This window comes from Phaethon lepturus, unplaced genomic scaffold (genome assembly GCF_000687285.1).
Source record: "Phaethon lepturus isolate BGI_N335 unplaced genomic scaffold, ASM68728v1 scaffold17753, whole genome shotgun sequence".
NCBI lineage: Eukaryota > Metazoa > Chordata > Aves > Phaethontiformes > Phaethontidae > Phaethon > Phaethon lepturus.
The window spans coordinates 19,170-45,965 of record NW_010527152.1 but is presented as its reverse complement, the minus strand read 5'-3'; the positions used below and the strand labels follow the sequence as shown (position 1 = coordinate 45,965).

General features: G+C 37.0%; 1 protein-coding gene across 1 annotated transcript in view; it reads left to right on the top strand.

Moving 5' to 3' along the window:
- Window positions 1–11: 11 nt before the first annotated feature.
- SLCO4C1 (solute carrier organic anion transporter family, member 4C1) overlaps window positions 12–26,796 on the top strand; it is a 31,590-nt gene continuing 4,805 nt past the window's right edge. Inside the window, exons 1-9 of the mRNA XM_010283304.1 lie at window positions 12–231; window positions 5,481–5,744; window positions 12,169–12,363; window positions 15,134–15,230; window positions 16,140–16,261; window positions 17,159–17,274; window positions 17,556–17,700; window positions 19,629–19,824; window positions 24,575–24,728. Coding sequence (XP_010281606.1) covers window positions 12–231; window positions 5,481–5,744; window positions 12,169–12,363; window positions 15,134–15,230; window positions 16,140–16,261; window positions 17,159–17,274; window positions 17,556–17,700; window positions 19,629–19,824; window positions 24,575–24,728 — 1,509 coding nt within the window. The remainder of the gene's footprint in view (window positions 232–5,480; window positions 5,745–12,168; window positions 12,364–15,133; window positions 15,231–16,139; window positions 16,262–17,158; window positions 17,275–17,555; window positions 17,701–19,628; window positions 19,825–24,574; window positions 24,729–26,796) is intronic.

The following is a 26,796-nucleotide window of genomic DNA, read 5'->3' as shown; positions in this document are numbered from 1 at the left end:
CTCTTAGTGCTATGAGGCGTGGCGGTATTGAGAACCCGGTGTTTGAGCCACCCAGCCCCGACCTCGACCGCCAGCGCCAGGCGAGACCTGCAGGGGCAGATGCCGGCGTACCTGAGGCTGAGGCTGAGGTGGGGCCCTGCGGGTGGAGCCGTTGCGCCCCTAAGGCTATGCAGCTCTGCAACAACCCTGAGGGCTACCTGGCTGCGTACAGCCTCCTGGCTATCTTCCAAGGTAACGCGTCCTTGCCACTTTGTCCAGAGCCGTAGGCCTGCTGCACTACTCCCTACCTTTCCTGAGGGACCCAGCCCCTGCAGGCCTTCTGCTGCCCTGGGCGCATCTTCCTTTCTGTCCTGGGGCTGCGGGGGAAGCCAGGCAGGAGCTTGGGCAGGGGAAGAGTGGTTGTGATTTGGGTGGCGGGTAAGGAGGGGCAGGGTTTTTCGAGCTGAGTCAGGTGCTCTTGCTGAAGAGTGGCAGTAGTGGCTTCACTAGGGGAAGAAGCTTCCCTAGTGCTGTGGATAGGGAAGTTGCTCGTACTGTATTACTCTCTATACTTCACTCTGTTCCCCCTCTTCTTCTTTTCCTGCCTACCTCTTTGACCACTGCTGGGTCCATGGTCCCATCAGCTATGTGCTTCACGCTTTTGTCTGTGCTGCGTCCTCCTTGCACACAGGGAAATAGTGCTCTATGTGCACTTCACAGGTTGAGAGATATATGAGCCATGGAATAAAACGCATTATATAAACCAACAGACAAAATTGTAGTGCCCTAGCATGTACTTTGTTGCCAGCCTGCCAATTAAAAAGGTACCCTGGCATGGTTGGGTGGGACTTTGGGTAACTGAGACGGCTTTAAAAAAATCTGGTTTTGTTCTGTGGCTCCCAGTGCGGCCATCTTTCTAATACTTAACTAACCGCTTAACTTAACCTTGGGGGAACCTGAAGTTTAGCTTGCTCTTAATTTTTGTTCTTTAGCTTCAGATATTCCTGACCATATTTTTGGTTTTCTGTAACAAGATTTGTTAGGGCCTTGGCAAGCCTTAGGCTTAGAACGTAGTAATAATGATGGAAGGGGAAGGGAAGCATTAGTATACTAAATGTACAAACTTGAGTTTTGTAAAGCATAGATATTTGTCTGTCAAATGGAAGTATTGGATCAATGTTCAGAACGCTTCAACTTTATTGGACTAGCTAGAAAAGAAAACTGTGTTTCCTGAAAAGTTATGAGGCTTTAAAGGTCATTCTTGTTGCTCATAAAGAATGAGACTGCTGTAGGGAGGTGAGGGGAGATGCAGAAGAGGAGATTCAGTGCTAGAACAGCAGGCAGCCTATGCTGAAGCCATCTGTATCCCACATGTCTTGTGTTTCTGCCTGGAACCACACTGAGGTAACTGGGATGGTCTGAGGATAACTGAGCAGGAGGTTCTACTTAAAACCTGGAAGGATTTGACTGCTACTTGTATTACTTCAAAAATCATTAGAAGAACCAGTGTCTCTCAGTATGTGTTTCCGTGAACTCTTTCTGATTCCAATGTTTAGAATCTCATCTTTTCTTAGCATACCCATGTTGTATTAGAAAAGTATCTAGAGAGGTTTGGACAGAGCCTGTTGTTCCTTGCTTGTATTTGAAAGGCCATGCTAGAGCTGGTAGGATGAGGAGGTGATTATTGTTGCAGTTGTCCTGCTGTTAGCTCAAATTTATTTTCTCTAACACAGTAAAAAGAAAGGGAGGGATGGAAGAACTTCTTACGTAGCAGATTTCAATGGCAGCTGAGTCGCAGAAGACTCTTAGGTCATGCATTTATTTTTTTGTAGCTTAAGAATGCAGGTAGGCAACCAAAAATGCCCTGAATGTGACACTGAAAAGTTTCAGATTATAGTGCACTAGACAAAGCCATCTTAAATATTTCCAGCACTTCTAAATTTGCTATAGCAATCTTTCTTAAAATCCAGTTTGCTGTGCTGATCTGATTGTCTGCTCAGCTGAATAATGAATTCAGTATCATTTAAATTTTAACTCTTCTTAGTAGTGTGGATAGGTTCCCTGTCATAAAAAGGTCTTATAAGAATCTCTGTTCCCTTAGGATGCTATGGGTGTTGGTTATGCCACTTATCCAGATCTTGTTCCTGTTACCTAACTGTAGATTTATGCCAGACCTCAGAAAGGTACTTATCTAATCTAGTTCAGATTTAGGGCCTTAGTGTAAGGCAACTTCGGATGCTTATTTTGACAGCTGATGTAGGCATGGCTGTTATAGACCTTGTGGCATTCTTAATGATGTGTTATCTGAATTTTCTGAGCAAGTCCATTGGCTAGATTGTAGAAAGAAAATCAGGCACTGAAGACTCAAGCTGCAACTTTTTGAGAAGCAGAAAAAAACAAAAATAATTTTCAGACAAGAAATTCAGTTCTGCATGTGAAATTTCACAAACATATACTCAGGTCTTTCAGTTTTTCAGATAAAAGCTCACAAAACACAACTGGGATTTTGAAGTTACTCTACTCTTCTACCGTACTCTAGCTTTGGGTCCAGTTGTTTAACTTACCCTCCAAATTACAGAAACCATCTCTGTTGAAGATAAAATATATCTATAAAACTTGTCAATGCTAATGTACCTCTAGGAAAGTTTATTTCCTAATGCACTGAAAAATAATGAAATAATCCTTAACACTCTTTTGATGTATGTAAGTTGTTATACTAGACTTTTTGCACAATGAGTAAACAGAATAGGTAGTTGTCTGCAGTGGCCTGGTACATGCGTGTAGGTTTTTGTGTGTGTGTCTAACTGAAGGCAGGTATTTATTAGGTTATTTTCTAGCTGCCCCAGAAAAAAGGTTATTGTCATCATTAGCACCTGATTTGCTGGATTTCAGCTTCTCAGAACATTTCAGGTGAAGCTTAACTCTTAATTTCTGTCTGTTTCTGTTTCAAGTACATATGAAACCTGTATTTCCAGAATAGAAAACACTTCTTTGAGTAGAACATGGTTGCATGACTAATACCTCCTTTCTGTATGGCACTTAGAGTTGCATAAATGTATGATTGCATCTTGTAATACAGTAACTGGATATGCTGCAGTTCATAGCTGTAGTACCAAACAAGGTAGAAGTTATCTCCCTGTTTTGAGTACAAGAAGGACTATTTATTCCTCATGTCAGTAATAACTTTATTAAACAAAACAACAGAACCACTCTGTGAGACTGGACCAGTCTAATCTGCCTGTAAACTTTGGAGAGCACAAATATTTTATAACCTGATTGGATTTGTTACTTTTTAATTTTTTTTAATTGGGTGTCTTGCAAACCACTGCTTTAAAGCCACTGTACTTATAACAGCTGTAGAGTATGGGTTTTTTTTTGTTAAATGGATGAAGAAAGAATACTCTTGTGTTTTGTTAGAGCAAATGAAGTTGGTTTATGATTAATCTGGATTTTGTGGGTCAGTACACACTGTACCTAAACTTCTAATAGATGTGGCAGGACAATAAGGTTTTGGATGAGAATAGTTAGAAAACTATTTCTATACTACTATGTAAATGTTGAGTTGTCCTTGTAGGATTTATTTTTCAGATCAAGTTAGTGTTAGCCAGGTTCCATCTTTCCAGGAGAGACTTTAGTGATTAATCACTAGATGATGGCATTGGAGAACTTATGCTGCTGTTTATCACATCTACATTTTTACAGATAAAATCTGATTATCCAATAAAATTAACCACAAGGTTTTATAGGTTTTAGGTTGTACATTAAAGGTGGCAACTTAAACTACAGGTAAAAAGACAATGTCTTCTACTTCTGTAATCATCTTGCTACCTAGCATGTGTATTTCATGTGAATGTTTTAAGGCCTTAGTAAATGTTTGAAGTGCTGGCAAATGGGAAAAACTTGTTTGTTCATTCCTTCATGCCAGTATTGTTCTTTGGTCAGTGCTCTTTAAGAAGAAAAGAAGAAAGCTGCCAAATGTATAAATAAGGGCAGTGGAGGAACACCTCAATATTTCTGTTAATCCCATATGAATTTAAGTGTGGTGGTCAGACTGATAAGTGAAATTGTCAACCTTAATAAAGAGGCTGTACTAGTGTGTTACAAAATCAACATTGTGCCAAGAGCTGCTTCCTTACAGAAGGTCGAAACCAGGACAGTTATGGTGGTGTTTGCACTGATAAGAAAACAGCTAGTTGATCACAGATTTGGAGTAATTTTTTTTACTATGTAGAGCCCTCTAAGCAGTTCTGTTGACATTCAGCCTGTGTAGTTGCACTTCTGGATAGTGCAGTGTTTGTTGAAAACTGTCTTAAATCCATTGCTGTCCCCAGTCTGCTGTTCTCTTCTTGGAATCACAGTAGAGAATCATGTTTGAATTTTAGAGAGAGGAAAGGTAGCTGTAGGGCCTGTGCCATGAGAGATGCTCATCAGTCATCTGTGAGGTTACAGAACTCTTAATCTTATTTGCAACTGTGACTCCAAGACTTCCTAACTTTTTTCCAGGGTATATATTTTATTACGGGCACAGCTTGAGTAGACTACCATGAAGTTATCTGACCATGTTATGAAGTACAGCTATTCATCTCACTTGTAAGGGAATTCTAAATTGGGACTGCTAAAAGTAAACTCTTGGAATTTTTTAATTACTTGTTTCACATAGAAACAGAATGTGAAGCAGGATGAGAGATTCAAGTTAGTATCTACACACAACACTTCTGTAAAAATGGACAGTGTGTATAAGCATGGACTGGCAATTGCAGTTTACTTCCACTTTTGGATTAGTTTTTTGGAGTTCACCTGTGCCTAAGTAGGGCAGCTTGTGCAAGGCCTTTTCACCAGGTTGTCTGATACTTCTGCTTCAGAGAACTTCAAGATTCAGAGGGTATCTTCTTTCTTAGTTGAAGTACTATCTCAACTGGTCTGAAATGGCTGCAAAGTATTTTTAAATAGGTTTACACTTTTTTATATTATAGGGGAAGGTTGACTGTTCAAAAGCCTTCTTGAATCTTCCTTTTGTGGTGGCAGGGAAGAAACTATGGTTTTTTTGACAATCATTATTTGAAAACTACGTCCTGAACTTGCTTCAGTTGTAGCTTGTATGCTAATGCAAGTCATAACCTTGACTAATTTCCTTTTTAATTTGTATGGTATCTTACGACACTGTAATGCATTCTGTTTGAAATCTGACTGTGATTCAAACTGAGTCTGGAACCTCATACATGAATGAAGTTTGAGGCATGGTATTTCGCTGGCTTAATATTTGAATGTTGAAGTTTTAATGCCCACAGGAGAGAACAAAATTCCTTAGGTCCTGTGCAGTTTGCCTGTCTTAAGTTGGCACTGAAGTCCACTATATACCTGGATTTTGAAGTGAATAAATACGTTAAAATGTAGCTTTGTAAATATATTCATTTTAACCTTTCCATCACCCAATGGTAAGTTTACCCTTGCAACTTTTAGATAAAGTATCTTTGACTAATTATCTCCTTTTTTTTTTTTAGGTATTGTGGTAAATGGCCTGATTAATATTAGTATTTCAACAATTGAGAAGCGTTATGAGTTGAACAGTTCCCTCACTGGCTTAATCTCTGCAAGCTATGACATTGCTTTTTGTATATTGTCGCTGTTTGTATCTTTCTTTGGAGAAAGGGGGCACAAACCACGATGGCTTGCTTTCTCAGCGTTTATGCTAGGATTGGGCTCACTTATATTTTCCTTACCACACTTCAGTAGTGGAAAATACCACTATGGAGCTAAACTTGAAGGTAAGCTTATCCATATGTTTTGAAAATCATTAAAAAAAGAAAAATCTCTGTAGCGACTTGGTGCAACTCTTAATTTGGTACAACAGAGCTAATGACTGTCAAAATCCTAAAAATAGGCTATTAACTCCAACACTGAAAATTAAATGATTCTGTGAAATCCATAAGTTCAATAGATGTCTATCTGTACAGTGAACTTTCTTTTTAAGAGATCTGAGTGTCAGTATTGTTTCTTGCTCATAAGCAATATTTGAATAAAATGCTTTTTTGACTTGCATTAATGAATGCAATTAAAATTCACTTTGAGGAAAAAATGATCTGGCATTTTTTTGTGAATAGGAATGCAAGTTAGATCAGTGTTGTACAATAAATGTTAAAGGAAAGCTGTTGGACTTACTGTTGCCTTGTTGGAAGGTGACTACATGTTGCAGTTCCTTTGGGTTTTGAACTACTAAAAGAATCTTGAGTAATTCATTAACAATTTTCACTAAGTTCTTCTAAAGTGTTGATTAAAACTTGTGTGTCTCTGAAATAGAGGGAACAAGCAGTGCTGAAGTATGCTGAACAAAGCAGTACTGAAATCAAGGGAGTAGCCAGCTCTCAGATCTTGCATATCTTTTCTTATAAAATAAGACTTTAAGTGCTGTGTGTTTAATGCCAACTATTTGCATCTCAAATTAGTGGCACACCTATAACTAATAATGAAACATCCAAATATGTTTAAAGCAGGATGACTTAATCTTTTAGGATTGTCTTAATTGTTGCTGCCGTGTTTAATCAGATTTATGCCTTCAATGACTAAGCATATTAGAGTGTTCACTAAAGAAACCAGTAGCTGTTGAGCAATCTGTCAGAAGGTTCTCAGTCTTTTGGTTGTTGATTCTTAAATTAGTTTTTTTAAGTGTTAATCATGTCACACACTTCCATGAGCTGCCCAGACATTGACCATTAGTTAAATAACTTTGGTAAGCTACTGTTCCCTAATAAGTGAGGATCTGAGGCAGAAGTTAGCTGAACTTTTAACTGAGCAAGGCCAAAAGAAAACTCTTCAGTGTTTGGAGGCTATGAGCAGATGATTACTTTTTACCCCTTAGTAGAGGGTCAACAGCTTACTTGCTCCTGGCTATATTACAATCCCATTTCTCTACAATTTCAGTATTACCTTCCCTGCTTTCACTAGTATGGAAGGGAAGCTGAATTTAACACAAAAAAGTTCCAACCAGATTGTAGTGCTTTTTCATTGAAACAAGATACTGAGAGGGTGGAACTGTGAAGGGAGATGGCTAACTATTGCAATTGATCTCTCCCCATCCTACCAATTTTGGTTGAAATCTCAAAGAATCTGTTCCTGTTTCATTAAACATCTGCCACTTCATCTGCCATTAAAGATGCTATAGGTGTTAATATCTTATTACGGCTCATATTCTACAGAGCCTTGTGAAATCTAAAAGCTGTAGGAAAAATTAAGTGGAACATGTGCTTTCTTGTCCATGGCACTGTAAGCTGACTGAATTCATGCTGGTTTGACTGCTGTAATGCAGGTACCTATGCTGCAGCTGTAGTGAGCAGATTTAAGGATTTTAAGCTGACTTAAACAAAACAATGTCAAAGATAAATAACTACAGAGTGCAGGGAATGTCTGCACCATGACAGACTCAATGTAAATCTGCAGGTGCTGTACAACGGCATCCTTTAACAGTTAAGTAACCACATATGTGATTTTATAGGATGTCTGGTTTAGCTAGTTTTGATGTTGATGAAGCATCTTAACTATAAGTTTAGTTGAAGAGTTTAGTAGCACCACACCCCAAAAAACCTTCCTTGTTGCTTATTTGTTTGGATGAGTAGCTTATAGAGATTTTAGTGTATTGGGAGTAAACTCTTTTTATTTGAAGTCTTGTATTAAAATCTACCACCTAATTTATTTTTGAACAGTTCCTAGTTGGTAACTTGATTACTTATGTTCATCTGTTACATGTAAGTACAGTGAGTTTCCCCTGCAGGACAACTTCACAGTATTGCAATATTTAATATGGCTGCCAGGTTAATTAATAGCACTCATCTGGAATACAAAATATATCTAGCCTCCAGTAGAAGACTTACAGACTTCCTGGAACTTACTGTTTTACCTTGAGATATTAATTTACTTTTATTCTGAGTGTGTATATATATCCTACTCTACAAATATTATATATCAATATATTATATATATCTATTTTTATATACATCTTACTCTGGAATTTTTTATCATAAAAACACTATTTCGAAATAGTTTAATCCATTTCATATTGAAAGAGTAGCTAACCAATGGTCTAACTATTTACAAAAAATTTTAGCCACAGCAAAGATGTCTTGTTTAATCACCAGAAACGCTTCACACTCAAGTTTGTAACCTAGATGTAACCAGCTATTTGTTATGGTAACTTTTTTAGATTACATAGGGTCTCCAGTGTCTCAGCTGGCTCTCATACTTGTAATCAGGAGCTCCATCTAGTGGTTTTCTGTAAGGAAATCATTCTGTATTTGATTACCAATAGGTAGTACAGAGGACCCTAAAAACTGCAGATGCTATAAGCAATGTACTTTTAAACTTCTGTCCTGGATCTTACAGAAGCATGTTTAAATCTGTAAAGATGTCTGTTGCAGCAAATGTGAAATGTAGATCTTCACTTGACACAAGGAAGATAACTTTATTGTGAAGACAGCCAAGCATTGGAACAGATTACCTAGGAAGACTGTGCAGTGTGTATCTCTGGGAGGTTTCAAGACCATGCTGAGCAACTTGGTCTGCATTTGGTTTTGACGCTATTTGGATTAGGATGTTGGACTAGATGACCTCCTGATGCTGCTACCAGACTGAATTATTCAATAAGTCTCTTCAGTACCAGAATGTAAATGATGTCTTGGGAAAAAAGAAATCTTTGTTAATAACAAGTCTTAGCCATTTGAGTTGGAATGTGTGTGGTGTGATTTGACAAGTAAAATGACCTTAACATATTTCTTCAGTTCTCTGTTCTATTGGAAACTCAGGTGGTGGATAAGTCATTTAGTGTCTGAGAGTAAATCATGTCAGAAGGGCATGAATTGATCTTCCCCAGAACATGCCAAGGGCAATTAAAAATTGAAGGAGACTGTGGCATTTGGGTACTAATGGTGACAGAATATGTGATGTTAGCCTCTAGTTTGACTGTTTTGTCTTGCATCATCACTATGTTTGTGTGTTTTCTGTTGGTTTTGCTTTCTGAAGAGACTCTCTGTTTAGTTGAATAATGAATTGTGCTGCTGTTCCATGCACTGGTCTGTTTCTCTATACCACTTAGATGTTCTGTAATATCTGCCCTTGTAAAATAAGAACTTAGTCTTCATTCAGTATGTAAATTGAAGCTTTGAGCAATTTTTCCCATTCAAGACTTAAAGGCGTGACAGATTTTTAAGTTTAAAAAGGAACAGAAACCAAGCTGTGTTTTATTTCTCACTCCTCACAACTCTTTAAACTCTTCCCTACCTCCCAAAAGACCAAAAAAACCCCCATGCCTACTAGCTGCAGTTTAAAATGTGAGTAAAACTAGTCTTGACATGTCTTACTTCTGATTTAATATAATTGCTAAAGCATCTCACAGTTTGTTCTGCCTTCTTGGCTAGTGTGTTGTATGTCCCAGTATTTGAGAACATTTTGGCCTTTACATAACTTGCCGTCAGGTAAGTATGTTAGATTAAAGCATGCAAGAAGGTTTATAATGACTTAACTAGTTGCATGGTGTTGCCATTAATGCAGTTCTGCTCTTTAAAATGCAAGCGTAATTCACTGACTTTCAGAAGGGAAAACAAGTTTAATGAGTAAAAGGTAGTTAAAAATGGTCAGCCACTCATCTTAAACTTCTCCAAGAGCCTGGCTTATCTCAGGTCAGACTTCCTTGATCATGTAAAAGCCAGTGCCTTCTCTCTCCATCATTCTTACAACAACAGTGAACAGTCTTGTGGATCTAATCCAGGTTAGACTTAACCTGTGTCACTTTACCAATCTACTTAAACCTTGGACTGGTACAAGAAGGTGATGACATGAATGTCTGAGGTATAGAGAGTAAACTGTTGTTTGATGGCAGTTTTGACTTATGCTGGTTTAAACTCATCTCCTAGTTTTGTGGTAAATCATCTTGGCTTTTAAAATGTTTCTTGAAAACATGAAATATGGTCCATGACTCCACTCAGCAAGTGCAAGTATACTTGCTGACTTTAAAAAAAAAAAAACAAACCAAAACAAACAAACAAACAAAAAAAAACAAAAACCAAAAGAGGTCTGGTAGCTGATGCAAATGAAAGGATTATAATTGTATTAAAGTGTATATTATGATTCTCTTAATTTTGTAGTTAGACCTGATTATGTGGTTCTGAAAACAAACTACTGTGGTAAGCTTCTCTCATCTCAATGTCAGGATAAATTTCCTAGGGCATATAAACTGACAAGCTAGAAAATTGAAGGAGAGAGGCTATAATCAATTAGTTACACAATAGCACAGGCTTTTAGATGGACATGAACAGACACATTGGTGGTAGGGATGTGGATTCATGAAGAACCACAGTCTGTCAAGAGTTTGATTGCCATTACCATACGTAATCAGCTTATTTCATGAAGCTATTTCTAGACATCAAATTAGGCTACACTTTTGTCATTTAACATCATTCATAGTATTTTCTTGCTCTGCATTACTTGTTTCCTGATGTGCATACTTTAACAAGATATTATTATTTGTGTACTACAATAAAATAACTAGCTAAATGCTGGTTTAGACTTACCCAATAGGCATTAGAAGCTAGCTTATAACAGCAGGTATACTCTATATATGTGCTGTACATGAATATATGTTAAACAAGATATGGTAGGACATAGCGTCCTTCTATAACCAGTTTCAGGTGCTGTGCGTGTAAATAGCACAAAGTTAACCTGATTTAAGATTTAATTTCCCATTTAAAAAAAAAATATTGCTAAAGAAAGCAGATTGACAATAAATGGAACATAGACTTTAATTTTCAGAGTTAGTGATTCAAAATAAAATGTGCCCCATGTGGCTTCAGTATAGCATTAAAAACAAGAATTGTTCCTAAGTGGAAAGGAAGGAAAATTTTAATTGAGTCCTCTTCTTGAAGGGAGGTTTTCCAATCACTCTGTTGACCAGTTTCTGTGAAACACCACTGAATCACCTGTTGTGTGCTACATTACTCCACCACCACTATGGTGCTGTTCCTTCTGGAGGGAGGCATGATAAAGCCTATGGATGCATTTAACATCAGTGTAGCCAGTTCTCTTTAAGTATCTGCTGTGAGGCAAGCACTTCCTTGTGTTTTATGTGTTGTGAGCCCGAAGTGTGGACAAGCTTGCCCTTTGTTTGCTTAAGTAAAAAGTATTCTCAAATGTAAAAGGACCTGAGAAAAACGACATAGTAATTTCGTAGTAAAATATCAAGGATTAATCAGTCCATTCATCAGATCTGAAGGGTGTTTTCATATATTTGCTCAGTATGGCTTGTTTCCAACAAACTGATGGGTTTATCCTCTTCCTTAGGGTTGTACACTCTTCTGTGGAAAACCTGGAAAGAACCACGGTCCTCTTCGTGATCTTGTCACTTGGGACTGTCTGCTATTAAATGTGCAATGATAGCAAGAGGAAGGAGAAGCGAAAACATACTCCCTGTCTTCACTTCCTCTTTTCTCTTCCCTCCTCATAGTGGCAAACATTACAGAAGCAGATGCAACCTTAGCCTGTTCTACCTCTGCTTTCCTCTTTGTGTGTGTGGACAAGTACAGAGGCTTTACATGAGCTTCTCATTCTGGCAATATGGCAGTGTATGCTCTGTGAGAGATAGTGGTGCAGTTTTTCATGTAGTTTTTTTTTTTTTAGGGAACCACATCTTATGAGAAGGGAGGGTTGTCTTTGGTTGTGATTCTGATGACTGCACTTTCTTCTCCAGCAGTCAAACTTTACTCGGGTTGTTCAGGTTGCTGTCACTTAAGAATGAAAGTTGTTGTTAGCGCTCCTCCAAATCATTATAAGGTACAAGAACAAAATGAAGTGCCTGTTACCTAGGAGGATTAACTAACCTGTTGAATGACCATTTGACAGTTGGTGTTTTTTTTGCATGCATATGGTCAATAATGCTTTCAACAAGCCAAACTGTTCTAATAAGGCTGTTTCATCCATCTTTCCTTCCTGGTAAGGAAAGAAGAACCAATCCATGATAGTATTTCTTTTGGAGGATATGGTATCTTAGGCACTGTCATACAGGATATATTAGTAAGACTGAAAATTAAAATGGGAGCCTGACACTAACAGCACTTCCGTTGTAGTTTAGCTTTCAGTACAGGTTTCTTTTTCAGTTGGACTGTGAGCTGGGTAACAGAATTTTAAAGTCTTGCTGTCTCTGTCTTTCAGACACGTGTCAAATTCCAGGAACAAGCTCTGGTAACTTCACTTGCAGTGCCAGCACAAAGTCTTCACTTCCCAATTATCTGTATGTCTTTATCCTGGGACAGCTGCTGCTGGGAGTTGGAGGAACTCCACTATATACTTTGGGGACAGCTTTTATTGATGATAGTGTCCCAAAACACAAGTCTTCCCTTTACATAGGTAATTTTTAAAACTCTTTGTAACTCATTGTCTGGGTAGATCATAGACTGCAATGCCTTCCAAATGCTTTTATGAATACTTCTAATTAAATCAATCTTGTCTTTGTTTACTTATATGCATAAAATGTTTCTACAGCCATTTCTGTGCAAGTTAGGTATTAGTTTGCTGTATCAAGTCTTTTCAATAGTTACTTTGCAGAGCATGGTAAGGCTATTTTGTGTACCTCTCCTGCTGTTTTTTCGTGTGAGTAACTGAAAATGATCAAGTAGTTAATATAGCCTGCCTGTTTACAACAGAATAAGTTATAGAAAAAATTTGCTTTTTACTGTCACAGAGGTTGAAAACCACTGTATATCAGGTTGGTAGCCAGATCTTACTGTATCCTTTAACAGTTTTATTTATTTACCTTCTAATAGTAGGCTGTCCCCTCAGTGCAGGGACGCTCCTGTGCATCATGTGATCAATGTAGTTTTCTAGCCACATACACATTTGGCACTTCAAGAGGAAATACTGGAAGTATCTTTCCTTAATTAAAAGTAAAGGGATTGCCTAGAAAGGGAGACTGCGTTTGTCTTACTGTGGGTCTGTTTGAAAGCTAAGGAATATTAATTCTTAGAAGTGTTTTTTAAACTTCCTGGTCAGCATTCTCTGGGTTGTATGCGTGCTTACTGCCAAGTTCATTGCAGTCTAAGTGTGTTTTCTAGGAGTATGAAAATATTTGCTATTTTCCCCATTTTAGGTGTAAGATGATAAAAGTATGTTAGCTATACTGGGAACTTGCAGGAGGAATTTAAAGCATCTTAGACTCTCGGACCGTTTTCCAGACTAAATCAATATTTTTTTTTTTTTAGGGGGCAGAATTGAAATAATCATCTATTTACATACAATTCTTGCTTAATTGTTCCAGGAAAGCCACTTCATTTGATGCCAACAAATAGAATAGTTGCATATGTTAAATCTTACATAACAAAGATAGCTTTTATTTTTGCTCCTTCTCTATACTGAGAGAAGATTATTATACTTTTTTTCCTGAGGCCAGTGAAATAGAGAACATGTAGGGGTGTCTGCATGATTACATCAAGAAATGGCCTGAACACTTAGGAGAATAGTGTCAGTGTTCATACTCAAAACAGAACAGACCAATACAATAAATTAATGCTTGTGCAATCTTCAGACAACTGCTGAGTTCAGAATAACGGTGTATTCTGCCTACTATAACAAAACTAGAGGGAAAATGAGTGGACAGGTAGCTACATTAAACCTTAATTATTTTTCTTGCTTTTATTCAATGTATTGAGGATTTAAAATATATTGTGTTGCTTTGCCTCATGCAAGAAATCTTGTGCAAGACAGTGAAAGAAAAACCTAAAACTTTCTGCTAATGTCTGTAAATAGTTGCTAGCATCTTAGACTATAAGCTTGCAACTTATAATTTGGTAGTTTCTTTCTCTTATGAAAATGCACTCAGTTTCAGGAGGACTGTTCTCCTCTTGCTGAACTGAGGCAGCTGCATCTAAAGCCAATGAAAAGTTAAACAATTCCAAATGGTAACTTAATCTGAATGGTCTGTGGAAGGAAACAGGCACCTTCTAACCTAAGTTTGAAGTTCTGTAGGATGAATGTGGACTTATCTCTGAAAGATTCTATGAGCATGTCATTGTTTCGAAAATATAGGAAAACCTGGAATATGTCAACTCAATATTTATTTGACTTACTAATACTTGAGTGTCCCCTTCTGCACCCCTTCTCCCTCTTGTACCTCTCTAAATCCCTGCCCCCATCATTCCTTCTTGCTGTCTAAAGAGAGAGAAACAATCCTAAATATTCAGGATCCAGGCACTTTGGAAACAAATGAGAAATCCAGATTCTTCAACATGGGGGAAAAGTATAGAATATAAGCAGTAAGATGCTTGTCTTGCCAATTATTTAGACAGATGTAGTTACTATTAGTTGCAAGCCTTTATCTGCAGAGACAGTGCTCCTGCCAGGAGTGCTAAAGTGCTCCAGAAATCTGGCTGGTAGGCCAGAGAGACTGTTGTGATGTTGAGAAAAACTTGTCCTTAAGGCCATAAAAAATGGATACACACAAGAGTGTTCTTTAGTAGGATATGGTTAGACCTGCAACTTTGGTGTTTTGTTTTGTTTTGTGTGGGAGTTTTTGTGGTGTGTGAGGTTTTTTTGGGGTGGCTTTTTTTTTTTTAGAACTGTCAGGAGCTGTTAAGAGCCCTGGCTTTGTATTTTAAGGCTCATATGCACTTCAGTTTATTGATATGGTTGAGTTCTTAATGAACTTAAGTGGCAGATATTACTCCTGTCAAAAGTTTTAATGGAGCACTGGCTTCTGTTCTTGGCAAATCTGAAAACCAACTTAAGACTCAGAATAAAAATATGTAGGTTCTTAAAGAACATGGGCATGCACTATTAACGACTGATGCTCATAACAAACTCACTCCTCACTTCAGAACCTTCTTCACAAGCTATTGTGGGTTTTTAGGCACAAGATGTTCAAAAGGCAATCTAATGATGCATAAAGAAGCTGTCAGTAAAGAGTCTCTTGCTGAACCTCTGAGCTGCAGCTTTTAATGACAGCTGCAGATTTTCTTGTTGAGGGACAAGGACAAATTTTGTCTTCTGCATACTATAGTGAAAGTAATGACAGTGAAAGAACAAGTTGAATTACAGAAACCATTTGGTCTGAAATTGTTTTAGGAATTTTTTTAAAAGAAGGCTTTAAAAATGTATGGTGAAATTAATGTATTTTCTCTTCTAGGAATTGGCTATGCCATGTCACTGCTGGGTCCTGCTATTGGCTATGTCTTGGGAGGGCAGCTACTTAATATTTATATTGATATCCAGATCCCAGAAAGGCAAGATGCAACTTAGCCTTTTACTTTCTATTTTCTTTTCCTAATAATTCTTCTTAAAATCTTCAGCTTTTCTCCATGTGAGGAGTAGAAGGAGTTTTTGTTTGGAAAATACTACATTTTCAAGAGCTTCTTTAACTTGATAACAAGTTGCGTTCACAAGGGCTTCTATTAAGTGTGTTGCTTCCCACAGTGAGTAGTCACTCCATTCATTGTGTGTGAAAGTTTCTCTGTAGTACAAATATATAGTTCTAGCTTTTTAAGATATTAGCTATTTTAAAGCTGATTAACAAAAAATGCTTTGCCTTTTGATTAGTTGCTCATTTAGGGTCAGATTGCAACTACTAATTTCTTGTGCAAAAGGTTTCCCTGAGGTGAGATTTGAGGGGTAAGATACTGCTACTTACCTCCTGGGGAAGAGCTTGCTAGAAAATTTACCAGTTGAGTAATAGTCTACTATTCAGAAAATAGTGTTATAAATTGTACTACTGTCCAAACCAACAACTTCATTTACACTTATTTCCACTGTTTTAAGGATTTTGGGTCAATGCAATAGTATTCTGAACTTCTATGTTGGCTTTCACATACCCATTGATTATGAAGATTCTTTCCAAAAATAACTTTTTCAGTATCTTCATAATGCTACAGGATCTAGAAATCAGAGCCAAATAGTGGCCTTTGAATCAGAATGAATTTGACTAATGGGTTGAAAGCTGTATTTGGTAGAATGTAATATTATTATAATAGAGCTGATGAAAATGCTTTAAACAAGCAAACAATACATTTAAAACAAGGATGAGACTAATAAAAGGCTTTCTGTTAAATCAGTATTAAAAATAAATTCAGCTCATCTGGAATTGCTGACTGGAATTAATGAATGGTAAACCTGCTTTTTCAAAATTATTTTTCCAGTTCAAAGATGGATCAAGATGACCCACGTTGGCTTGGAGCATGGTGGATAGCATTTGTTGCATGCTTTCTTGCAATTTGGCTGCTTATAATACCTTTTTCGTGCTTTCCAAAACACCTACCAGGTAAATATTTAACAATAATGGGCTACTGTGGAAGAGAGATGTGTTTATACTTGTGAGTTACACTGCTGGACTGAGTGATTTATTCCTCTCTGATTCTGTTTCTCAGTTGACTGTCTTTGGCTAAAACCTGATGATAAATACCTTGTTTCCAATATGCAGCCTTTAAAATAAGGCAAATGGGCTAGAGGGAGGATCCTATGTATGTAATTATGTACAGTAGGACTGGAAACCAGTAGAGCATGGAAAGTGATGGATAATATTTGGAAGGTCCTTGCAACTAAGCACCCAGGACTGTATTTAAAGCTGCTATGTTACTCAGCAAGAATCATAAGGAAATCCCACTGACTTATGCATTGTTGTCTCTGACTCTATTGCCTTCTGTTTTGGGTGCAATAATAAAGCATGAATCAAAGCATCCCAGAGAAGTCTTCTAAAAAAGAATAATTCAAATATAATTACTGTTCAGGCAGATTTATATAACAAATCCCTTGGAAGAGTATCTAAAGGAACTTACTATGCTTCTCTGGAAAGAAAAATTATGGAGGAAAAGAAACAATGAAGTAGGGAACTGGGGAGAATGTAAGGATGATTAAAAAAAAAAAAGAAAATTGAATGGGCTTCAGGATAGCCTGAAATTCTTAGGATATCCCTGATATCATCTTACAGTCAAAGCATTCCTATGGAAGCATGATACTTTCAGCCAAATTATTCTTTCTGCATTGATACAGTATTCATCTTTTTATGGATCTGTACTAATAAAATAGTCAAGAAGACTTACAACGTCTGAGCTAGTTTTCCCAAGGGAAGAAAACACTTATTTTGATGCTTTTGCTGACTTGTAAGTCTAGAGCACAGGTGTTCAGTGTTTTCATTGTCAATAAATATACCCATTTGTAGGAACAGCAAAAATACAGGCTGAAAAAATCTCTGAAACGCATAACGATGGAAGTGAGGTACTTGTTGAGACCAAAAATATTGGAAAGAGTTTTAAAGACTTTCCCGTGGCTCTCCTGGTAAGGAAATTATGACTTTACTAGAACTGCTTTCAGGTAATATGTAAATGTTTAGAAACAAATTTGTAATTGCCTCTTTATTGTGTTGCGATAGGGAAATCTCCAGGGTACTGGTAACTTCATACATATTCTATTTGTTGATGCCTAAGACTGTTAAAGCAAGAAAAGCATTTTAGTGAAATTCCACATGACAGTATCTGCTCTAAAATATAGGGACTTCTTGTTTACATGGTACTGCAATGAAATAATTTCCTAAGTGTTATGCTAATTTCTCCCCATAGATACTGTTGAAGAATCCAGTGCTAATGAGTCTAATAATAGCCAGTTCTTCAGAAGCCTTAGTTGCCACTGGCTTTGCCACATTTCTTCCGAAGTTTATAGAAAGTCAGTTTGGAAAGACCTCAAGTATTTCAGCAACTCTTGGAGGTAATGTGGCTTTTCATTTTTAAATCTTACTGTGCTGAACACCTCATTAGCATTATAGGTGGAGGCTTATATAGGCATCTTGTGTTTGCCTGAGATATTTGTGAATATACTTATATGAAATGCAGTTTCCACAGCAGAAACAGTATTTTTATATTATTCTTGCCTGCCCTATGAAAACCCTGGTACTTGATTCATGAAGGGTGAAAATCTACTTGTTTTCTGTAGGTTCAGAAGACTTGATACTCATATTCAAAGTAGAATGAGAATTCTGTGTGCTTTATTCCTTTCTTATTTGTGGTGAAAACATTTTAATATTCCTCACTAAAAATCAGCTGAAGGAACATTAAGCCTTAGTCCCTACAAAAGGAAGCAAGTTGAAGGGCAGCTGGAAAACTGCTTACCTGCAAGGCGTTGACTAGACCTTTCCCTTCTTCAATTCCACTATAAAATTACAGTCAGATACCTTACAATAAAATGCGTAATCAGAATATATTGCAAAACTATTACGTAGCTGCTTCTATAGTTGGCTTACTGCCACTTCCTTCTATTATGTAAAATGCAGAAGTAATAGGTAGAACAGGGGAAGCTACAAAAAGCTGGGTATTGAGAAACAAAGAGAAAAATCTGATGAAAGAGCTGCATTAGGTAAGGTCACATGATTATCTCTGACACAGTTACTTTGGAAGAACAGCAACTGGATCAGGGCAGATAGGCCAACAGATGCTTGGAAAATGGCAGATTTAATATTTCTGGAACATGACTTGCTAAATTACTTCAACTGTATATATACTGTACATAGTGCTGCAATATAAGCATATGCTAGTTCAAGTGCTTTTTCTCAAACAAGTATGTTTGGGAGAGACTTTCTGAATGACTTAGTCCCCTGGATAATACTAGATAGTATTGTCATGATTCAGACGTCATTGCTTCAAAACAATGTATCTGCAAGTTTTACGTAGAAGTACATTGGAATACATGTTCAGTTGTTAAACAGTAATCAGCAGTGACATGGCAAACTGAATGTTCCTTTTTCATGTATAGACCTTGTCTTAACTCCTTTTAATTTGAGTTGAAGACCTTGATCGCGTTAATCAAATGTACAGTTTTAAAGAAATGCCTACGTTGATCTTGAAAGGTAACTGTATCTGAACTAATGTTGAGCCAGCTAGTCTAAATGTTACCAATGGCCATGTTAACTATTTAAATTACCTTTGACTATGGGCATCTGTGGCCTGTGCAGTTCTGCCACTGTACCTGAAATGTCTTTTAAAATTAGCTGTCTCAGGTCAGTGCAAGTTACACTGAGTTCTGTGTTGTATTGTAGAATAGCCATATGAAAATGTTCAGTTATATATCTGGAGTCCTAATAGTGCAAAGAGAATAAAACATTATGACTATATGGACTATGACAGCAAAGCTGATCCACTGATCTCTACTTTTTTTAATCTTTCTGTACATGCCTTATTATACTTTGTGCTGTCTCTTGTATAATAGTGATTATGTTCTCTTATTAAAAAGTTTGTAACACGAATGTATAACAAAACACAAATGAAAAAACACTGCAGCAATGAAAGAACATTTTCTATTTTCATAGTGGCCTATAGGTGTTCAGAGATTCCTGACCAATATGTAGTACTCTTAAGTAATCTAGTTTTGCTGTGTTGAACTTGGGTTTTGGCTATAAAGCTATAAAATTGCATTGTCAAGCTGAACTTCTGGAAAGGCTAAAGATGATGTAAGGGTAGAATAAATTACTCATGCCAACAGCTTCTCATAGGATGGTTTGAAAATTACATCACATGGACTGCATCTTAAGATACAGGTAACTGTTGTGATTTTTTTTTCTTAACATAAAATTACACTCTAAATTGCTTCACTAATTATATCTTGCATTTTTGTGTAATTGCTGATGTCTTGTTTTCCTCTAGGGCTTATATTAATTCCAGCAGCAGCACTAGGCCAAATCATAAGTGGCATCTTGGTTTCCAAGTGCAAAATGGATTGCAAAAGCATAATCAAGTTCATGATAAGCACATGTTCAGTGGCCCTACTATTAAACACAGTGTTTTTATTTGCTAAATGTGGGAATGAACCTTTCGCAGGTGTCTCTGAAACATATAATGGGTAAATATATCTTAATGCACTCTTGGGTTTGGTGTTAATGTTTAGAATAAATAAGCTATTTCACAGAATACAAGACCTTTAAAAATGCCATATTTGCCTTGATGTATGAACCGGAAATGTTTTACGGAACTCTAAAAACTTTGTTCTTGGAATCCTTACGTAATAGGTGATTAAGAAAATGTAATTATGTATCACCTGCAAAATGTTCTGAGCAAACTGGTCTCGCTCAACAAAAAAATCCCAGTTTCTGTAACCATTCTAGATATAGTAGCCATGGTATTGACTACAGTTAATTTTATATTTCTGTGGAAGTAGCATGTCTTTTGTATTTTGTTTTATTAACCAACTCTTGACAATCTGGGCACTTGGTTCCAGGAAGGCATATGTCATGTGCCACAATTTCATGAGAGCACACTTAGGTGCACTTCAACTTAAACTGATAGCAAATTTCTCCCTAGAAAAACAAAGACATTATTGTAGCATCAGGTTCTAGCACATATAGCCTCCACTTACAAAGGAGACTTTCTTTTTCCTGGTAAAATGGCTGATGGAGGTAGAAATGTAATGCAAAGAAAGCATAGCTCAGTGACCCAAACTGATGAATAAAATGGGTGGAGTAACATGGTTAACTGAAATGTAATCAAAAAAATCTTTGGCTAAAATGTATAGGAAAGACTTCTCTAAACAATACGTACTTTTCTTTCCCTTAAACAACACAGCTCTCATTCCTAATGAGAATGCAGTCTATCAGTCATTTTTAGGTGTCTGGAGTAAATGTAAAAAATGCTAGGATTAATGTTTTTCCTGTTAGTGTGAACAAAGTTTACTCTGGAAATCAATGGGCAGTGGGGAAAAAGTCAGAAAAGTGAAAGTAAAAATGAAGCAAGATTAAAAATGAGTATCTGCAAGGATAAGGATAAGCATTCTTTAGAGAATGGATTTCTAGGTCCGCTTTTAAAACTTCAACATTGAATGTGTGTGATCAAATCACCACCATAGGCACTATGTTGTATAAAATGCCCAATCATGCCTTATTAAGGAATTAATGATAAGATTATAATGTTTCAGTTCTCACAGTTTTAAGTAGTGTACATTTCTGTAGCGTGAGCAGTGTTTAAAAGCAGAAGGAAGGCAGCTAGTTGTGACAAAACTGTGCTCTCAAGTGGTTGATTACTCTGCCATGAACTGACAGAGCCAGAGGCAACTCCAGCTGCTTGAGGGTCTGCCAAAGAGCGAAATGCTGTTGTGAAAACTAACTCTAGTAGGCTTGTAGCTAGGGACTGCTAGCTGCCATTTGAAAAAATCATAAGCATGGGCAGTGTGCCGGGGGAACAACTTACCAATATTTTTTGTTGTTTTCCCCCAATCCCCCATTTTAGAAAAGGGTTAGGTATCACTGTCTTGTACAAAAGCAGAATCTGTAAGTTATGCTCTAATGCATAAAAAGGCATTTGAACCTAAATAGGATGGGGAAAAGTAGCTTTGCGCTACTGACACAATAGCATGAAGCGCACCGTGAAAATGCAGAAGATGGATTGGGGAAGAAATGGGTTTTATAGCCTCTAATGCACGTGCAAGTTGGTAATACGTCTAGGAAAAAATGATAAACATCTAATCAACAGTTAGGCATATATAGTTTCTTCACTTGATATCTATCATGCTTTTTGACTGACAAAATGAACATACAACAGATAGAAGAACGCAGGAAAATCTTACTCAGGGAAGCAACTAAGTGCACAAATAGAATATGAAGGCTACTAATTTTCTTAGGTCCTTTAAGGGAATCATTGACACAAACAACGGACAAAAGTTACAAAATTTTCCCAGAAATGCAGAGTGACATGAAAGACTAAACAGGTATTTTTCAGGTCTCATTTAGTTAAATGTGAAAACAGTAAAATAGACAACCTTAGGTTAAGAGGACAAATTCAGAAGGCTTGGAGGCAGTAGTGATTGAAGACAGTCAGGCTTTCAGTTCTCTAACAGAGTAGAAATTTAATGCCATGATACCTTAACCATTCATTTGTATTTCCTTTTCCAGAAGGCATACAAAATGAATAAACCAAATGTCATACACTGGTGACTGGGGAAAAAAATATCCTTAAAGCCCAAGTTACCACTCATTCTGATTCCATCTTTACAGCTTGCTCTATCAATTGACAGTATATTCAAAGGCCAGTGTTGACACTTGACACTTAAAACATGAATCTGCTTCAGTGTCAAAAATGTTAGCTGTAAGATTACCATAGACACTTCAGAACTGTGAAAACTAGGATGCAGACTTTGGCTGTGTAATGTTTATAGTTATATGTTGAGCAAAAGAATCTGTACGTAGCAATTAAACATTGAAGAGGTTGTATAGAAAATAGTATGTGAAGCTATCCATATTTCTATACCAGGTCTTATGATAATAAGCAGCTGACAAAAGGTATAGCTGAATTGATTTTTGTCCTACATTAAATACAGTTAACTTGTATTTAATAGTTTTGTGTAACTTTGGCAGTTATGTAGTTTAACTGGTGCCAAAGACTTCTTATCTACAGCAATTTGGAGTTAACCAATCCTGAAATAACCCTCTCTACTCAGTATCCACTATAAAAAAAAAAAGTTCAGTTTTATCTAATTCACTGTTACATTTTGGAATATAGCTTGGACATATGCCCGGCATCAGAACAGTTAGTGGCACCAATATAGTGCCATTTCTGAAATTGCTTGCGATAAAGGAATAAGCAATTAAAATATGTAGTGGTAGCTTGAACAAATTTATAAGCTTGGGAAGAATAGCCAAGTGTTTGACTCCTGCTTTATGCTATTGAACAAATGCTTCTGAAAGAATAAATTGAGTCCTCTGGGATTTGACTTGGAAATGCAGATTCATTTTTATGGAGATTTTGAAGAAATCATTCATGGCAAGCATTCTCTTTCTATTGAAAAACAGCCTGGAGGTGGAGAGGTGGGGAAAGCTTTTGTAAGTTTAGTACCAGAACCACATGAGTATAGGATCACTTTTGAGTTCATATGTTAATAATCAAAGTATATTGTTTGTAGTAACTCTGTTTAGTAATAAATTAGGCTATAGCATAACTGATGTGGTTTACTTTGTCTAGTAAAGAATGTCAAAGAATTGTTTATGCCAAATTCTTTTGCCCAGTATTTCCTTGAAAACTTGAAGGAATGGAAATGCAGTGACTATTTCTGTAGTTCTGTTCATTCCCACAAGTTTCTGGGATTCCTTGTTTTGTTTTGCTGTGAAAAATACACAACCTGTAGAGCTTTTAAAGACCATTTAATGTCCTCAGCTGCTCTGCTTCTTTAGAAAAGTGGTGTTAAAACAAGAAGTTCCATGTCATAACAGCCTTTGTACACTAAACTGTATTTCATCTGTACTTTAATATTTTTCTCTGACCATGCATAACTAAAGGTTCGGTCCCTCTTTTGTAGGTCAGGGAAGAGAGACATTATCTGCATGTGTAAACAGGACAAATGTTGCCACTGAATTGATTAAATACTACTAGGCTTGATGTGCCTCATAGGCTAACAAGGCACTGTATGAACAAACCTGTGATTAGTGAATTTGCTTAAGGTGTGCTGTAGTACGTTAAGCCAGATAAAACTAACTTCGATTCTTCTATGTATGAACTAATGTAACTTAATAGGGTTCAACTGTACTACAACTAAATTAAGTACATTGGTAGTTATGATGTCCCTAATATTCTCTGTGCAGTTTGAATTCTATGTAAGCAATCAGCTTGATTCTTAGGGAAATTATTTTTCCTCTTAGTATTTGCAACCACCTTAAATTCTGTTGAAAAAACCTGCCTTTTAGGTAATGAATCTGGAACTTTAAGTTTACAGTACGATATTTAAATTACTGGCAGTGTCAGTATCCTGGTTTCAACTGACTGAACTCTTAACCTGTGAAGCTGCTTTACTTACTAATGCACTACTATTAGAAAATCAAAGGGTGTTTTTATTCTCTCCAGTTATATCTTAAGACGGTCTTCCCACATCCCAAACTGATTTTTCATACTAATAATATCATGGGACTACTTCAAATACAACCATACTATGGCCTATACTGGAAGTAAATGCCTAAATGGGGAGTAGTTATAGTAAGCGAGGAGTGAATTAAACTCTGTTCTTCATTCCCTAAACAACCATAGAAAATCTTTAAACTCCTTTTGGGTGTATTAAGACTTTGTATGCCATGGCACACTGCATTTATCATGTGCAGTCATCTTTGTGCTGGAACAATCTAGATGTCTACATAGCAATGTTAAAAATAGTAAAAATGCAGTGGGTTTGCAACAGGGTTTGAATCCAAAACAGGAAAAAAACCTTGGAATATGATCAGTAGAATAAACAACACCAAATACTCCTTTTAATCTTGTTGCACTTTTTCTTAAAGCTGTAAATTGAACAAATTCGGTATATAACTGTGTGGGAGGGAGGAGATGACATAAGAATTGGGTTGAGACACAGAATTTTGTCATCTGTTTTGTGAATGGAAATTGGAGGAACAAGTTATGGAAGTAATAATAGCACAAAAATAATAAGGTACAGAATAAATGGGAATTCCTGCTAGAGTTGTAACTACTAGGAACATGGCTTACTTTTAAACAATTAACTGCATAGGTCACCTGAATTGAATATTTTGAGATTTATTTTACTATAAGTACTACATTACTTATTTATATATCTGCTGTTTTTAAATTTCTCTATTAAAAAGCTATTAACTTTTACCTTTCAGAACAGGCACACTATATAACTTAACAGCACCATGCAATGCTAACTGCAGATGTTTGCGCTCTATGTACTACCCAGTTTGTGGCAAAGATGAAGTCCAGTACTTTTCTCCGTGTTTTGCAGGATGTGCATCACATCTTTTTAACAACATGAAAAAGGTACTTAATGCTACAAAGATAGCTGACATGGTCATTCTGGTTTCCTGCAAAATGCATTCAATATTGAAAACATTCTTTCTTTAGTATGGCAGGAAATCACAGTATTTCTGAATCTAAGTGGTAGTTTCTACAGGAAAAATGGTGTGGATTGGAAGCACCTGTCTAAGCAGGATAATGTTGGTATGCATCAGAATCCAATACTCTGACCAGATGCTTTTATATATTCCACTTGTGGAGGGTGTAATGTTTAATATCAAATTTACTTACGTGATGACAGTTGATGTTACACAGGAGTTCTGATTTAGCAGAGTGATACAAAATATACTGCAAAAAACTAATACAAATGTAACTTAGATTAGCAAAACAGAGCAATTGCAATACACTGTTCAGTCACAGTACCAGTGTGATTCCCATTACCAGTCTCTATAATATGCTTACCATCATGATGCCAGGCCTCTCCAGTTGTTGGGAAGGCATATGTGGGTTGAAACCAGCTCAAGTCCATTGCTCTCTTTGAAATTCTTCTGCTAGTTTTCTAGCTTCTTTTACTCTATGTTAGGCTGAGCTGTACTCCTGCCAATACTAATCTGGCTAATTAGGGAAATATTCAAACTCTGTTGTGGCTTAACCCCTGCCAGCAACTAAGCACCACACAGCTGCTCACTCACTCCCCACAACAATCCAGCCATTCACTCACTCTGTCCCCTTCAGTAATCAGAAGACTAAAAGTGGAAAAAAAAAAAAAATTGTGGGTTGAGATAGAGACAGTTTAACAGGGAAAGCAAAAGCTGTGTACACATGCAAAGCAAAATAAGGAATTCATTCACTACTTCCCATCTGCAGGTAGGTGTGCAGCCATCCCCAGGAAAACAGGGCTTCATCATGTGTAACAGTTACTTGGGAAGACAAATGCCATCATTCCAAACATGCTGCTCTTCCTTCCATCTTCCCTCAGCTTTATATTGCTGAGCATGATGTCATATGGTATGGAATATCCGTTTGGTCAGTTGGGGTCAGCTGTTGCAGCTGTATCTCCTCCCAACAACTTGTGCACCCCCAACCTACTTGCTGGTGGGGTGGGATGAGAAGCAGAAAAGGCTGCTGGCTCTGTGTAAGCACTGCTGATCGATAATGAAAACACTTCTATATTACCAACATTGTTTTCAGCACAAGTCTGCAACATAACCCCATAGTAGGTACTATGAAGAAAATTAACTCTATCCCAGCCAAAACCAGCACACACTCTCTTAATGAACTAGGGAGAAACACACCACCAGGTGAGCCATTCAACTGCCATCATAGCTGTTTCTGTTCTGCATAGCTTTCTTTGCAACAGCTGTGGCCACTCACAGCCTGCATTATTCCCTGAGGTTCATGGGCATATTACGCTTTACCATCTCCCCTGAGCCTTCTTCCATTTTAGGGGTTTATTAGTCAGTCACAGTATGTTTCTTACTTGTACAGTGTCATGTTGCAAATCTGCTAAATGTACTAAATTTTCTAATGCTGAAAATACATTAAACTGGCACATACTTTAAATGGAATTTACAATCAGAAAAGTAGAATCCAGCAACTACCTTGAAATTAAACTGCAGTTTTTATCTAGGTCTTTAAGTGTAATGTTTATTGCATGCATGGCAACGTGCTTCTGTGAGTTTTCAAACCTTGAATGTCATTTGCCCCTGATGTATGAATGAAAAGCCATGAAAATGGCTTATCAAGCCTTCCCAGAACTGAGAGACTTTCTATATCTATTGATATAAAAAAATCTTGAACACTGTAGCTTGTCCTTTCTTAACACAATACAATTTGCTGTACACAGTTATCTTCACTGATTTGTAATAAGATTTGAGTGCAAAAGTTAGCATTTCAAGGCTTACTTTGTTGGTGTTTTTGTGTAACATTATGTATGGCATATGATTGTGCCTCTCACTCTCAAATCTTCTTTAGTTTTAAGGTTTTTTATGCTTGTACCTAAAAACTTGCTCCACACAAAATGAAGACTATTACTGTCTCTTTAGATTGCAAAACCAAAAGTAACTTTTGCTTGGGTGAGCTGGATCAGTTA